Source organism: Eptesicus fuscus, chromosome 1 (assembly GCF_027574615.1).
Source record: "Eptesicus fuscus isolate TK198812 chromosome 1, DD_ASM_mEF_20220401, whole genome shotgun sequence".
Taxonomy (NCBI): domain Eukaryota; kingdom Metazoa; phylum Chordata; class Mammalia; order Chiroptera; family Vespertilionidae; genus Eptesicus; species Eptesicus fuscus.
Genome location: NC_072473.1, coordinates 106007174 through 106020042, shown reverse-complemented (window position 1 = coordinate 106020042; position 12869 = coordinate 106007174). Strand labels below are relative to the sequence as shown.

Here is a 12869-nt window from a genome sequence, read left to right as displayed (position 1 = left end):
TGAAGTAAGGTAAGACTTAATCCTTTGACCAACTCTTGGCTTCTGACATCTCCTCCCTTTCTGTTTAAGAAACAGGAGTGGGCATTAATCGACCGAGGAGACATTGACCTGGTTCCTCCCGTGGGCTTTGCACACCCACTGTGTGTGGCTCTTGACAACTTTTGGGGAGGAGAGGCAGAGCCATTATTTTTATCGATGTCAACCTCTATGCAAACCAGGTATACTCTCAGGGAAATCCAGAGGAGGTTGGAAAAATGTCCCGACCTTCCCTTGCAATGCTTTGCTCTGCACTCGGTTCGATACCCATACCTCTGGCTCTGGCTAGAGCATAGGTAAGCATCCCTCTGGTTAAGATGCTGTCCCCATAGGGAAGGAGCGAGTCTGGGTCCGGAGGTGCTCGGGCTCTTGGTAAACCGAGTCCCACCTATCGGCCATTTCCAGGCGTTGATAATGAATCTGAATGGGTTTTGCTAGAGCTGAATCTATTTGCTGTTTTACGAGGTCGGTTATTTTTCTAAATGCCCAAGGGCCAAATGTAAGAATAAGGAGAAAACCAACAAGGGGACCAAGGATGGAGAGGAGGTAGGGGAGGAGTCCATTAAGTCCACTCCAGAGCGGGTTTTCAAATAGCTCTTTTCGTCTCTTGACGAGGTCTTCTTGTAGCTTCTTGATCTTGTCTCGGACGATGTCAGACTTCTTGGCATAGAAGCAGCATCGTTCCTGTAGAGCCAAACATATCCCTCCCTGTTCTGCTGTGAGTAAATCTAACCCTCTTCTATTTTGTAATACGACTTCTGCTAAAGAATCAATTTGGTCCTGAAGATCACTAATGGTCCCTGAAAGAGCTTGGACATCATCAATTAATTGATTAAAGAGTTTTGTGTAGGAGTGTATTGCTACTCCTAGACCTGCTGTGCTGGAAGCTACGGCTCCAGAGATCCCTAGACCAAAGAGTAAGGCGATGAATTGGACAGCCCGTTTACTATGCCCAGCAATGTAATCAAGACTGGGTAAGGGAACAGGCTGAGTATTCCATGGAGAGGTTGTAGGTTCTAGATCTACTAAACCTTTAAAAATTTTTCCGTCTAATTCAAGAGTGAGTAGTGGCCTCTCAGTGGTAATCTGTTGAACCCAATAGATATCAGAGGAACTGAAGGCAGAATCCAACCTAGGTTGTTGAATATTACTTTTATTGGTGGAGTTTAGGGGAAGTAAGATAAGCTGAGCTATTCTTTGTCCTTTGGAAATGGATATGGGCCCTGAGGGGGCTGAAGCTAGAATGGTAATCTGTCCTGTGTAATCATTGTCAATGACCCCTGGGGTAACCTGAAGGCCGGCCAAGGAGGAACTGCCACGCCCTAAGATCAAACCAAATGTTTCTGGAGGTAAGGGTCCAAAAGCCTCAATGGAAATAAGTTGAATGCCTTGATCTGGTATTAATATTGTATCGGAGGCGGAACAGAGGTCCAGTCCTGCGCTTCCTGGGGTGGCGCGGCAGAGGGAGCTGATGCCTGGGCGGGAAGGATCTGTTGTGGGACGAACCTGATGGCCCCTTGGTTCGGTACCTTGTTCGGGGCCAGGGGCTGGCCCCTCGAGGAGTTTCCCTGCTGGGGTGGAAGGGCTTTACCCTCGATATCTGTTTTTGAGTGACATTCATTAGCCCAGTGGAGACCGCGTCAGCACCGAGGGCAAGCGGTCTTTGGGGGAGCCTGTGGTTGTTTGCCACTGGGGCAATCCTTTATGAAGTGTCCTGGCTGTTTGCAATTAAAGCAGGTTTTTTGTTGTGTATTTGGCTGTTTTGGGGTAAAATTTTCTAGAGCCGCTCCTATAGCCAATCCAATGGCATGGGAGGTACCTATACCGGAGCAAAGTTTAATATAATCAGAGAGATTGCCACATCGATGAGGTCTTATTGTCTCTTGACAGATAGGGTTAGCATTCTCATAAGCGAGATGCTTCACAAAGGCACTTTCCGTTTCACCTCCCCCCACTAATCTTTCAGCGGCGTCCGTGAGGCGGCTGATCAAATCACTGTAAGGCTCGTCAGCTCCTTGGCGAATTTTGGCTAGAGAGGTAGTGGCAGAATCCTTAGGGGGGAGACGGCGCCAAGCCTTAAGACCGGCGACTTGGATTTGGGCTAGTAAACCAGGGGGAAATTTGGCCTGGACTTCATTGGTTTCATAGGGGGGTCGGCCAAGAAGTTTATCTCTGGTCCACGAGCGGGAGTTTTTACTTTCATTATTACGTTGGGCTGTATCACGGCAGTTCTCAACAAAGTCTGTACGCCAAAGGACATAATCACCTCCTGAGAGCATGGCTCGAGCTAAGGATAGACAGTCATTAGGTGTGAGCTGATAGAGCCAAATTACTGTGCTGCCCCTCCCTGTAGACTGCAAGAATGTAACAGTTGCATGTACCTGCCAATAGGAATGTAGAGAGATAGACTCAGTCCATTTTAGGCAAGCTGCCCAGTGTGCCCCTGTGTAACTGGACCCCTCACCCTACCCCTGACCAATCATGGGGGTCATAAACACTCTCCCTGCCCACTACTCGAAACCCCCTTAAAGTCTTTGTGTTGGCGAGAGAAGTTCTCTTTGTCCCCGGTGAGCGCTGGAGATGAGAGCTCGTGCTAGCACGAATAAAGGTTCTCTTGCAGTTACAGCGGGTCTTGGCTCCTTCCTGGGGGGTTTTTGGGGATTCTGAACACTGGGCACTACATGAGCCATTTGTCACTTAAGCTTTTGAGAAGGGCGATAGTAAAGGGGGCCGTAGGGCCATAGTTACTGACCGCGGCTTTAAGATCGTTAAGATGTTTAAGATTAAGGCGGCGTATTTTTGTTCAGATGTGTTACTCTGGCTAGGGTTGGGGTCTTCAGTGTCTGAAGCTTCATTGTCTGAGTCTGGATTTTGAGTTTGAGAGTCAGAGCCTTCTTCTTCTTCCTCAACGACCGTAGGGCGGGAACCCTGACTGCGGGTGACAGGAAAAGCGTGGAGGGTGGTTTTTGATTTCAGGTTTTTTGGGACAGTTTTGGAAGGGTTTGGGTTAGTAGAGAGGGTGGTAAGTTCTGCCTCGAGGGCTTGGACTTCTTTAATAAGCTGGAGGTGTTCACGTTTTTTTTGGAAGATTTCTTTTAAAGAGGATATGTCTCGGGTAAGAGAGACTTTAGCTTGTCTGATGGGGTCAGAATTAAAGGGTAGATTTGGAGCTGTAGCACGGAAAGGAGGAGGATAGTAAAGGGTGAGGGTGGGAGTTTGTAAGTTTTATTAGGAGGCTCTTGAAGAGCAGGAGCAGTGAGACCCCAAGGATCTTCGCCATCGTGGCAATGAGCAGCCTGTTCATCAAGGGTTTCTTGATCTTCTGGGGAGAGTTTATCATCGAAGGAGGTCTTATTTAAACTTTTAAGTGAGGGATAGATACCGGGGACCTTAGTACTAGGGGTAGGATGAGGTTCTTTGGTTTCTTCCATAAGATCCTTTTGAGGTGGGTCTTCTGGCATATTTACCACGACCGATGGACAAGCTGAGGGCGGGCGGGAACTATCTTTTAAGACTGTCTCTCCTGTTTTTATTATGTATTTTATATCAGGATCTAGAGGATGAACTTTAAGAATATCATGTATAAGGTTCCAGTAAGAGAAGGCGGATATAGGGATTTTCTCTGGGCCAAAAGTCTCATAATAATCCTGAAGGACGTCGCCCACTCTTTTCCATCGCTTTGAATCGATGGTGCCCTCTAGTGGAAACCAGGGACATGTTTCATGAATAAAAGAGAAGAAATGTCTAAGGTCCTTTCTTTTTACCCTTACTCCTCGCGTCCTGAGGGACTCCTTGAGCCCACCGAGGAATACCTCTTGAGAACTGAGAGAGGTGCCCATGTCGATGCGGGAGCTTCTCAATTTTTTTGCCTCCTCCGCGTAAGCCTCTGGGACGTATAAACCCCATACCAGGTCAGCCCTGAGTTTCCGTTGTGCCTAGGACAGTTGTCTCATCAACGATCTCCTTTTGCCCAAAGGCCCCTGCTCGTGTATCATAGGTCGGGATGTATAAGCCCCATGCCAGGTTAACGACCACTAAGACAAAGCGAGCTCAGGGTTTGTGAGAGACGTGACGAGGAACCGACCAGAGACAAAATACTCCTCAGGGTGATTCAGAGTTCTCGCTCAGCCAGATCGTGGTACCCTTGACTCTTCCCAGATCGGCGAGACGAGTGCTTATTAGCGGACTGGGGGTTGAAACGAGAAGCTCAAAGTGTAGGAAATCCGTCAAGGGCCATAAAAATTCGTTCTCATAAGGAATTAACTCTTAAATCTTTGTCTGAAAAGATCATCTGTAAAACTCAACTGCGATCATACTCACGGACGGGCAGCTCCGCGGCGATCAAGGGACGAGTCTTCACTCACGGCAAGTTCCGCGGCGACTCAAGAGGGTGTCCGGCCAGACCGATGTGCAGATGTTCCCCGGAGAGCCGACCCTCAGAACCCACGTTGGGCGCCAGAAATGCCCCGGCCAGTGGGGTCTTCTAACAAGGGCACTGAGGCGGTGCACCTAAGAGAATGAGAGACAGACAAGGGATGCAGAAGAATGGAGGCAAGACAAAAGGGTTTCTGATCAAGCCTCGAAATTTTATTTTTTACAGCGTTCCTTATATGTGGTTTGAGGTGCCTAGGAGGGGTAGGGACTGAATGGGTCATGTGGGTTTAGATAATTGACTAAGGTCGTAAAGGGTGCTGACTATAGATAAAGGGTGTGGCATTTGAAGGGCGGCTACAGAAGGAATGCTTTGTCCTCAGGCAAGAGGAAGTGGGCCTAGTTTCTGTGAGTTTCTGTTTCAGTAACTTACTGAAGTAAGGTAAGACTTAATCCTTTGACCAACTCTTGGCTCCTGAAAAATAAACAAATGGGACTACATCAAAATAAAAAGTTTCTGCACAGCAAAAGAAACTATCAAGAAAACAACAAGAAAACCCACTGCATGGGAGAACATATTTGCCAATGATATTTCAGATAAGGGTTTAATCTCCAAAATTTGCAGAGAACTCATACAACTTAACAAAAGAAAATGGTCAAAGGATCTAAACAGACACTTTTCCAAAGAGGGCATACAGAAGGCCCAGAGACATATGAAAACATGCTCAAAATGACTAATCATCTGAGAGATGCAAATCAAAACAATAATGAGATACTATCTCACACCTGTCAGAGTGGCTATCATCAACAAATCAACAAATGACAAGTGCTGGCGAGGATGTGGAGAAAAAGGAACCTTCCTGCACTGCTGGTGGGAATGCAGATTGGTGCAGCCACTGTGGAGGATAGTATGGAGTTTCCTGAAAAAGTTAAAAATGGAACTCCCATTTGACTCAGTAATCCAACTTCTAGGACTATATCCCAACAAATTAGAAACACCAATCAGAAAGGGTATATCCACCCCTATGTTCATAACAGCACAATTTATAATAGCTAAGATTTTGAATCAGCCTAAGTGCCCATCAGGAGATGATTGGATTAAAAAACTGTGATATATCTACACAATGGAATACTATGCCGCTATTAAAAATAAGGAACTTTTACCATTTGCAACTGCATGGATGGAATTGGAGAGCATTATGCTAAGCGAAATAAGCCAGTCAGAGAAAGATAAATATCACATGATCTCACTCATATGTGAGATATAATGATCAACATAATTTCTTGAACAAGAATAGATCGATCTATTGACAAATGGTAGGGGAGCGGGGTTAGGGAGCAACCAAAGGACTTATATGCATGCTTATTATCATAACCAATGGACACAGACATTGGGGCAGTGGAGGCTTTCCTGGGCTGGGAAGGGATGTGGGAGGGGGGTAATTGGGGTAAAAGGAGACATATGTAAAACTTTAGACAATAAAAAAATGTAAAAAAACCCACAAAAACAAAACACTAGGCTATTTGCAATCATGGAGTGTGAAGGCTCAAATTATAGAAGCCTGTTTTTTTTTTGTTGTTGTTGTTTTTTTCTCATCAAAGGGATTTTAATTAATATGTAAAGGACAAAATGGGCACCCTGGCCTTGATGTTTTCTTTTTTTTAAATTTATTTATTGATTAAGGTGTCACAAATTTGTCCTCATCCCCCCATTCCCATCCCCCTCCCCACGGATGCCCCCACCCCCCTGTTGTCCTTAACCATTGGATAGGCTTGTATGCATGCACACAAGTCCTTTGGTTGATCTCTCCCCCTTACCCCCACCCTCCCCTACCCTCCCTCTGAGGCCCGACAGTCCGATAGATGCCTCCTTGTTTCTGGGTCTGTTCTTGTTCATCAGTCTATGTTGTTCATCATTTCCCCTAGATGAGTGAGATCATGTGTTACTAGAAATATACTTATAAGAACCGAATGTGAGACGAGCAATAATAGTTATGCTGACAGGCAAATGAATCAGTCTGTAGTGAGTTTCTTTCTGGACCAACAATTCTTTTGAGACCCAATTTCAATGTCCACCAGTTCCTTATGTGCACATGTCGGCACTGATTTTTCAGCTCTGGATGGTGGACAAATGGTGGTAATGCAGGTCCGACTCCCTCTGGTTTGGTCTCGCCCAGACCCAGGGGCACAGCTTCACCCGGACTCAGGGGTGCGTGGCCTCACCTGGACCCAGGTGTGCGTGGCCTCACCCGGTCCCGGGATCCAGCCTCACCCGGACCCAGGGGCGCGTGGCCTCTCCCAGACCCAGGGGCACGGCCTCACCGGGACCCGGGACCCAGCCTCACCTGGATCCAGGGACGCACGGCCTCACCCAGACCCAGGATCCAGCTTCACCCGGACCCGGGATCCAGCTTCACCCGGACCCAGGGGCACGTGGCCTCACCCGGACCCTGGGGCGCATGACCTCTCTCGGACCCAGGGGCGCACGGCCTTGCCCGGACCTGGGGGCACACGGCCTCACCCGGACCTGGGACCCAGCCTCACCCGGACCCAGGGGCGCATGGCCTCACCCAGACCCAGGGGCGCATGGCCTCGCCTGGACCCAGGGGCGCGGCCTCACCTGGACCCGGGACCCAGCAGGGTTTCGTCTTCTTGATCCCAATTCCTGTCGGTCAATTCCCTCTCAGCAATTCCTTTGGCCATTTTCTCAAAGCTCCGGGGTGGCTGCCGCAGAACTCGCTGGGCGGCGGGCTCGGCAAAGCTCCAGTGCACCCGGTGAGCGGTGGCAGGCTGGTCCGAGGTCACTGCGGTGGCACTCGGATCTGCAGTGGTGACCAGTCGCCAGGTGAGTGCACCTGGATCTGGGACCCAGCCGGGCCTCGTCTTCCCAATCCCAACTCACATCGGTCAGTTCCTTCTCAGCCATTCCTCCGGCCATTGTTCTGGATGGTGTCTGCTCTGTTTTCCAGTTTTAGTTTCAAAATTGTTATGGTAGGCAACAATCAAGCGTCTGCCCTATGCCGCCACCTTGGTCCTCCAGAAGATTCTTAAGTAACCTTATAAATGTGGTTCTGAACACTGTGTCGTCCATTAGTTTACTTTCCTTCATCCCTTCTATTCGTGAGCTGCTTTGGTGTCTTCACCTTTTGGCTGCCTCCCTATAGCTCAGCTTCCCCAGTCTCCCTAGGTGGTCTCTCTTGATATCCCCCTTTGTGGGCTGGATGCAAAGTCTTGGTGTTGTTAAGCCTTGATTGCTGTTGGTACACTGGGAGGATTTGACCTCCAGTCCAATTGGCTGTGAGGATCAGCTGTGTCTATGCCGGGAGACAGCCTTATTCAACTAGACTTGCAAAATTGTAAAAGCCTCTGTGCTCAGCTTGGATGGGGTGGAGTTTCAGGGTGGAGCCTACAGACTTGGAGAAGCCTGGTTTTAAAGAGGTGGGTGAGTGAACCTTGAAGGCTAAGAACTTGGGGAGCATAATGATGATGTTCCTGTCATCTCCATCTACAGCTTTGTACAATGTCTTGTTGCTCCTTTAAAAATCAAGAAAAGTAGAATAGAGCTTCAATTTCTTAATTTCAGTGGACATTCTGGGTTGGCACCCCAGTACTGATTCTTTTTCTTTCATAACAGAACCCCAATTTTGATCAGGAGCCCATCCCTCCCCCCACATAGCCATGTGGTTCTCAAAGTATGGTCCTCAGGTCAGGAGCATCTGTGTTACGTAGTAACATATTAGAAATTCAAACTCTGAGTGTACTTCATAGCACTATGTGTTGCAAAATAAGTTCTCCAAGTGATTCTGATGCATGTTGAAATGTGAGAACCATTGGTCTAAGGGGAATCTCACTTCTTTGGTGGTGACTGGGTTAGGAATGGTTGCATGGCCCGATTCTGTTAAATCATATACAAAGAGAGGACTGCTGTATGACTTCTGGGAAAAGTTTGCTCATTCCTAAAAGAGACACATATGAAAACATTGTCTGTCTACATCTTCTAGATGTTATATTTGGAACTGTGGCAGCCATCAAGCCTAAGAACAAAGCTTACACTGAGGATGGCAGAGCATAGAGTTGGAAAGATCCCAAGGTTTGCATGAAATCACTAAATGCTATATCAACCAGATTAAAACAAAACAAATCAAAACAAAACAAAACAGAACAAAACAAACAAAAAACACTTCCCTACCTCCGGTAGCAAACAAATAGGCAACAGAGGCTTACAAGGAGGCTTGGAGAGAGTTGACAACATAGCCAAAGAGAAGAAAATGCTTTCAAGGAGAAAAGAGTGTCCTACAGTATAGAACTTTTTGGCCAATATGATAGCCACTAGTTGTAAGTGGCTATTTAAATGTAAATTAAATAAAATTTAAAGTTCAGTCACTAGCCACATGTGCTTATGGCTATTACATTGCACAGCAGAATACATAACATTTTCATCACTGCAGAAACTTCTGTTGGACAGCATTGGGATGAAAATCAAACAAGATAACAAGCATAGAGGGTCCAGTGGAACTAAGTGATGGGGAGGTTATTGGTAATATTTATGAGAGCAATTTCAATAGAGTGATGGCAGCAAAAGTCAGAGTGAAAAGTTAGTGGAGGTGAGGAAATAGAGGTAACAAGTTTAAACAGCTTTGTGTGTGTGTGTGTGTGTGTGTGTGTGTGTGTGTGTGTGTGTGATCAATTTTAATTGAGGGGTAATTTACATACAATGAAATGTTCCCATTTTCAGTATGTGGTTCCATCAATTTTTACAAATGATAGGTTATGTAACACACCACAATCAAAACCTAGAACATTTTATCACCTCAAAAATTGTTTTGTACCCTTTTTAAATTTTTTTCTCTTTTGTCACTTTATTATTTTATTCTTTATTGATTAAGGTAATACATGTCTCCTTCCTTCCCCATCCCCCCCAGAACATGCCCTCACCTCCCTTGTGTCTGCGTCCATTGGTTTTGCTTATATGCATGCATACAAGCCCTTTGATTGATCTCTACCCCCTACCTCCATCCTCCCTTCCTTCCCCCTGATGTTTGATGGTCTGTTTGCTTCTTCTCTGTCTCTGGTTCTATTTTTGTTCATCAGTTTATGTTGTTCCTTAAATTCCAAAAATGAGTAAGATGACGCCATATTTCTCTTTCTCCGACTGGCTTATTTAGCTTAGCATAATGCTCTCCAGGTCCATCCATGCTGTTGCGAATGGTAGGAGTTCCTTCTTTGTTTACAGCAGCGTAGTATTCCATTGTGTAGATGTACTGCAATTTCTTAATCCACTCATCTGCTGATGGGCACTTAGGCTAACTCCAAATCTTAGCTATTGAATATTGTGCTGCTATGAACATAGGAGAGCATATGTCCTTTCTGATTGGTGTTTCTGAATTCTTGGGATATATTCCTAGAAGTGAGATTATTGGGTCAAATGGGAGTTCCATTTTAATTTTTTGAGGAAACTCCATACTGTTCTCCACACTGGCTGCACCAATCTGCATTCTCACCAGCAGTGCACAAGGGTTCATTTTTCTCCACATCCTCTTTAGCACTTGTCAATTGTTAATTTGTTGATGATAGCCATTCTGACAGTTGTGAGATGGTACCTCATTATTGTTTTGACTTGAAACTCTCGGATGATTAGTGACTTTGAGCATGTTTTCATATGTCTCTTGGCCTTCTGTATGTCCTCTTTCAAAAAGTGTCTATTTAGATCCTTTGCCCATTATTTTGATTGGATTCTTTATCTTGATTTTGTTAAGTTGTATAAGTTCCCTGTAAATTTTGAAGATTAAGCCCTTATTGTAGATAACATTGGCATATACGTATGTTCTCTCATGTAGTGGGCTTTCTTGCTATTTTGTTGATGGGTTCTTTTGCTGTGCAGAAGCTTTATATTTTGATATAATGCCATTTGTTTATTTTCTCCTTAGTTTCCATTGCCCTAGGGTTTGTGTCTGTAAAGATATTGCTACAACATATGTCTGATATTTTGCTGCCTATGGATTCCTCTATGATTTTTATGATTTCCAGTCTTACCTTTAAGTCCTTTATCCCTCTTGAGTTTATTTTTGTGTATGGTATAAGTTGGTGGTTTAGTTTCATTTTTTTTGTTTGCATGTATCAGTCCAATTATCCCAACACCACTTATTTATTTTTATTTTTTAAAATATATTTTATTGATTTTTTTACAGAGGGGAAGGGAGAGGGATAGAGAGTTAGAAACATTGATCAGCTGCCTCTTTCACACCCCCTACTGGGGATGTGCCCACAACCAAGGTACAGGCCCTTGACTGGAATCAAACCTGGGACCCTTGAGTCCGCAGACCAATGCTCTATCCACTGAGCCAAACCGGTCAGGGCCCAACACCATTTATTGAAGAGACTGACTTGACTCCATTGTATGCTCTTGCCTCCTTTGTCAAATATTAATTGAGCATAATGGCATGGATCCATTTCTGGGAAATCTGTTCTGTTCCATTGGTCAATGTGGCTGTTCTTGTGCCAGTAGCAGGCAGTTTTGAGGACAGTGGCTTTGTAATATAGCTTGATATCTGGTATTGAGATCCCTTCAACTTTGTTCTTCTTTCTCAGGATTGCTGCAGCAATTCCGGGTCTTTTCTATTCCATATGAATTTTTGGAGAGTTTGTTCTAGGTCTGTGAAATATGCTGTTGGTATTTCAATGGGGATTGCATTGTATCTATAGATTGCTTTGGATAGTATGGACATTTTAATGATGTAGATTATACTAATCAATGAACATAGTATATTCTTCCATTTGTTTATTTCTTCCTCTATGTCTTTTTTCAATGACCTGTAGTTTTCTGAGTAGAGGTCTTTTATCTCTTTAAGTTAAGTTTATTCCTAGATATCTTAATTTTTGTTGCAGTGCTAAATGGGATTGTTTTTTGAATCTCTTTTTCTATAAATTCACTTTTGGTGTATAAAAATGCCATAGATTTCTGGGTGTTAATTTAGTATCCTGCTATATTGCCAAATTCATTTATGAAGTCTAATATTTTTTTGATGGAGTCTTTAGGATTTTCTATGTACAGTATCATGTCAACTGCAAATAATGACAGTTTTACTTCTTCTTTTCCAATGTGGATGCCATTTATTTCTTCTTGTTATCTAATCTCTGTGGCTAGCACTTCCAATACTGTCTAATAGGCATGGTGAGAATGGGCATCCCTGTCTTGTTCCTGTTCTTAGGTGAAATAGTTTTAGTTTTTGAGTATGATGTTGGCTGCAGGTTTGTCATATAAGGTTCTTATTATGTTGAGGTATGATCCCTCTATTCCCACTTTGCTGAGGGTTTTATTAAGAAAGGTGTTGGATTTTGTCAAGTGGTTTTTCTGCATCAATTGATATGACTATGGAATTTTTATATTTCAATATATTTATGTGATGTATCACATTTATTGATTTGTGGATAGTGTACCATCCTTGCATCCCCGGAAAAAATCCCACTTGGTCATGGTGTATGATCTTTCTAATGTAATGTTGAATCTGATTTGCTAGAATTCTGTTGAGGATTTTGACATCTATGTTTATAAGGGATATTGGCCTGCAATTCTCTTTCTTTGTATTGTCTTTATCTGGTTTTGGGATTAGGGTAATGCTGGCTGCATAGAAAGAGCTTGAAAGTATGCCTTCTCCTTTATTTTTTGGAATAGTCTGAGGAGTGTAGGTTTTAGTCCTTCTTTGAATGTTTGGTAAAACTGCCCTGTGAAGCCATCTGGCTCTGGACTTTTGTTTGCTGGAACTTTTTTTATTACTACTTGAATTTCCTCCTTAGTTATTGGCCAATTGAGAATATTTTATTCTTCCTGATTGAGTTTTTGAAGGTCGTATTTTCCTAGGAATATATCCATTTCCTCTAGGTTGTTTTAGTTCATTGGAGTAGAATTGTTCACAGACCCTTGTATATCTGTGGGGTCTGTTGTTATTTCATTGCTTTAGTTTCTGATTTTGTTTATTTGGGTCCTCTTTCTTTGTTTCTTGGTGAGCCTGGCTAGAGGTTTGTCAATCTTGTTTATCCTTTCAACGAACCAGCTCTTTGTTTCACTGATCTTTTGCAATTTTTTTTTGTCTCTATGTCATTTATTTCTGCTCTGATCTTTATTACCTCCTTCCTTCTGCTCACTCTGGGCTTTTCTTGTTTCTCTCTTTCTGATTTTTTAAGTTGTAGAGTTAGATCATTTATTATCAGTTTTTCTTATTTTTTGAGGAAGGCCTGTAGTTCTATGAACTTCCTTCTTAGGACTGCTTTCACTGTGTCCCATAGATTTTGGATTGTTGTGTTTTTATTGTCATTAGTTTCCAGGATGCTTTTAATTTTTTCTTTGATCTCTTTGGTAACCCAAACATTTTATAATAGAATGCTATTCCGCCTCCAAGTGTTTGAATTTTTTTATTGTTTTTATTGTAGTTGATTTCTAATATTATGCCATTGTAGTCTTAGAA

The 12869-nt window shown here is 43.8% G+C and overlaps 1 protein-coding gene across 1 annotated transcript in view; it reads right to left on the bottom strand.

Annotated features, from left to right (window-relative positions):
* LOC103302990 (protein FAM200C-like) overlaps nucleotides 1–3497 on the bottom strand; it is a 100226-nt gene extending 96729 nt beyond the window's left edge. Inside the window, 2 exon segments of the mRNA XM_054719735.1 lie at nucleotides 1862–2137; nucleotides 3299–3497. Of these exon segments, the coding sequence (XP_054575710.1) occupies nucleotides 1862–2137; nucleotides 3299–3497 (475 nt within the window).
* Between the last annotated feature and the right edge of the window lie 9372 nt (nucleotides 3498–12869).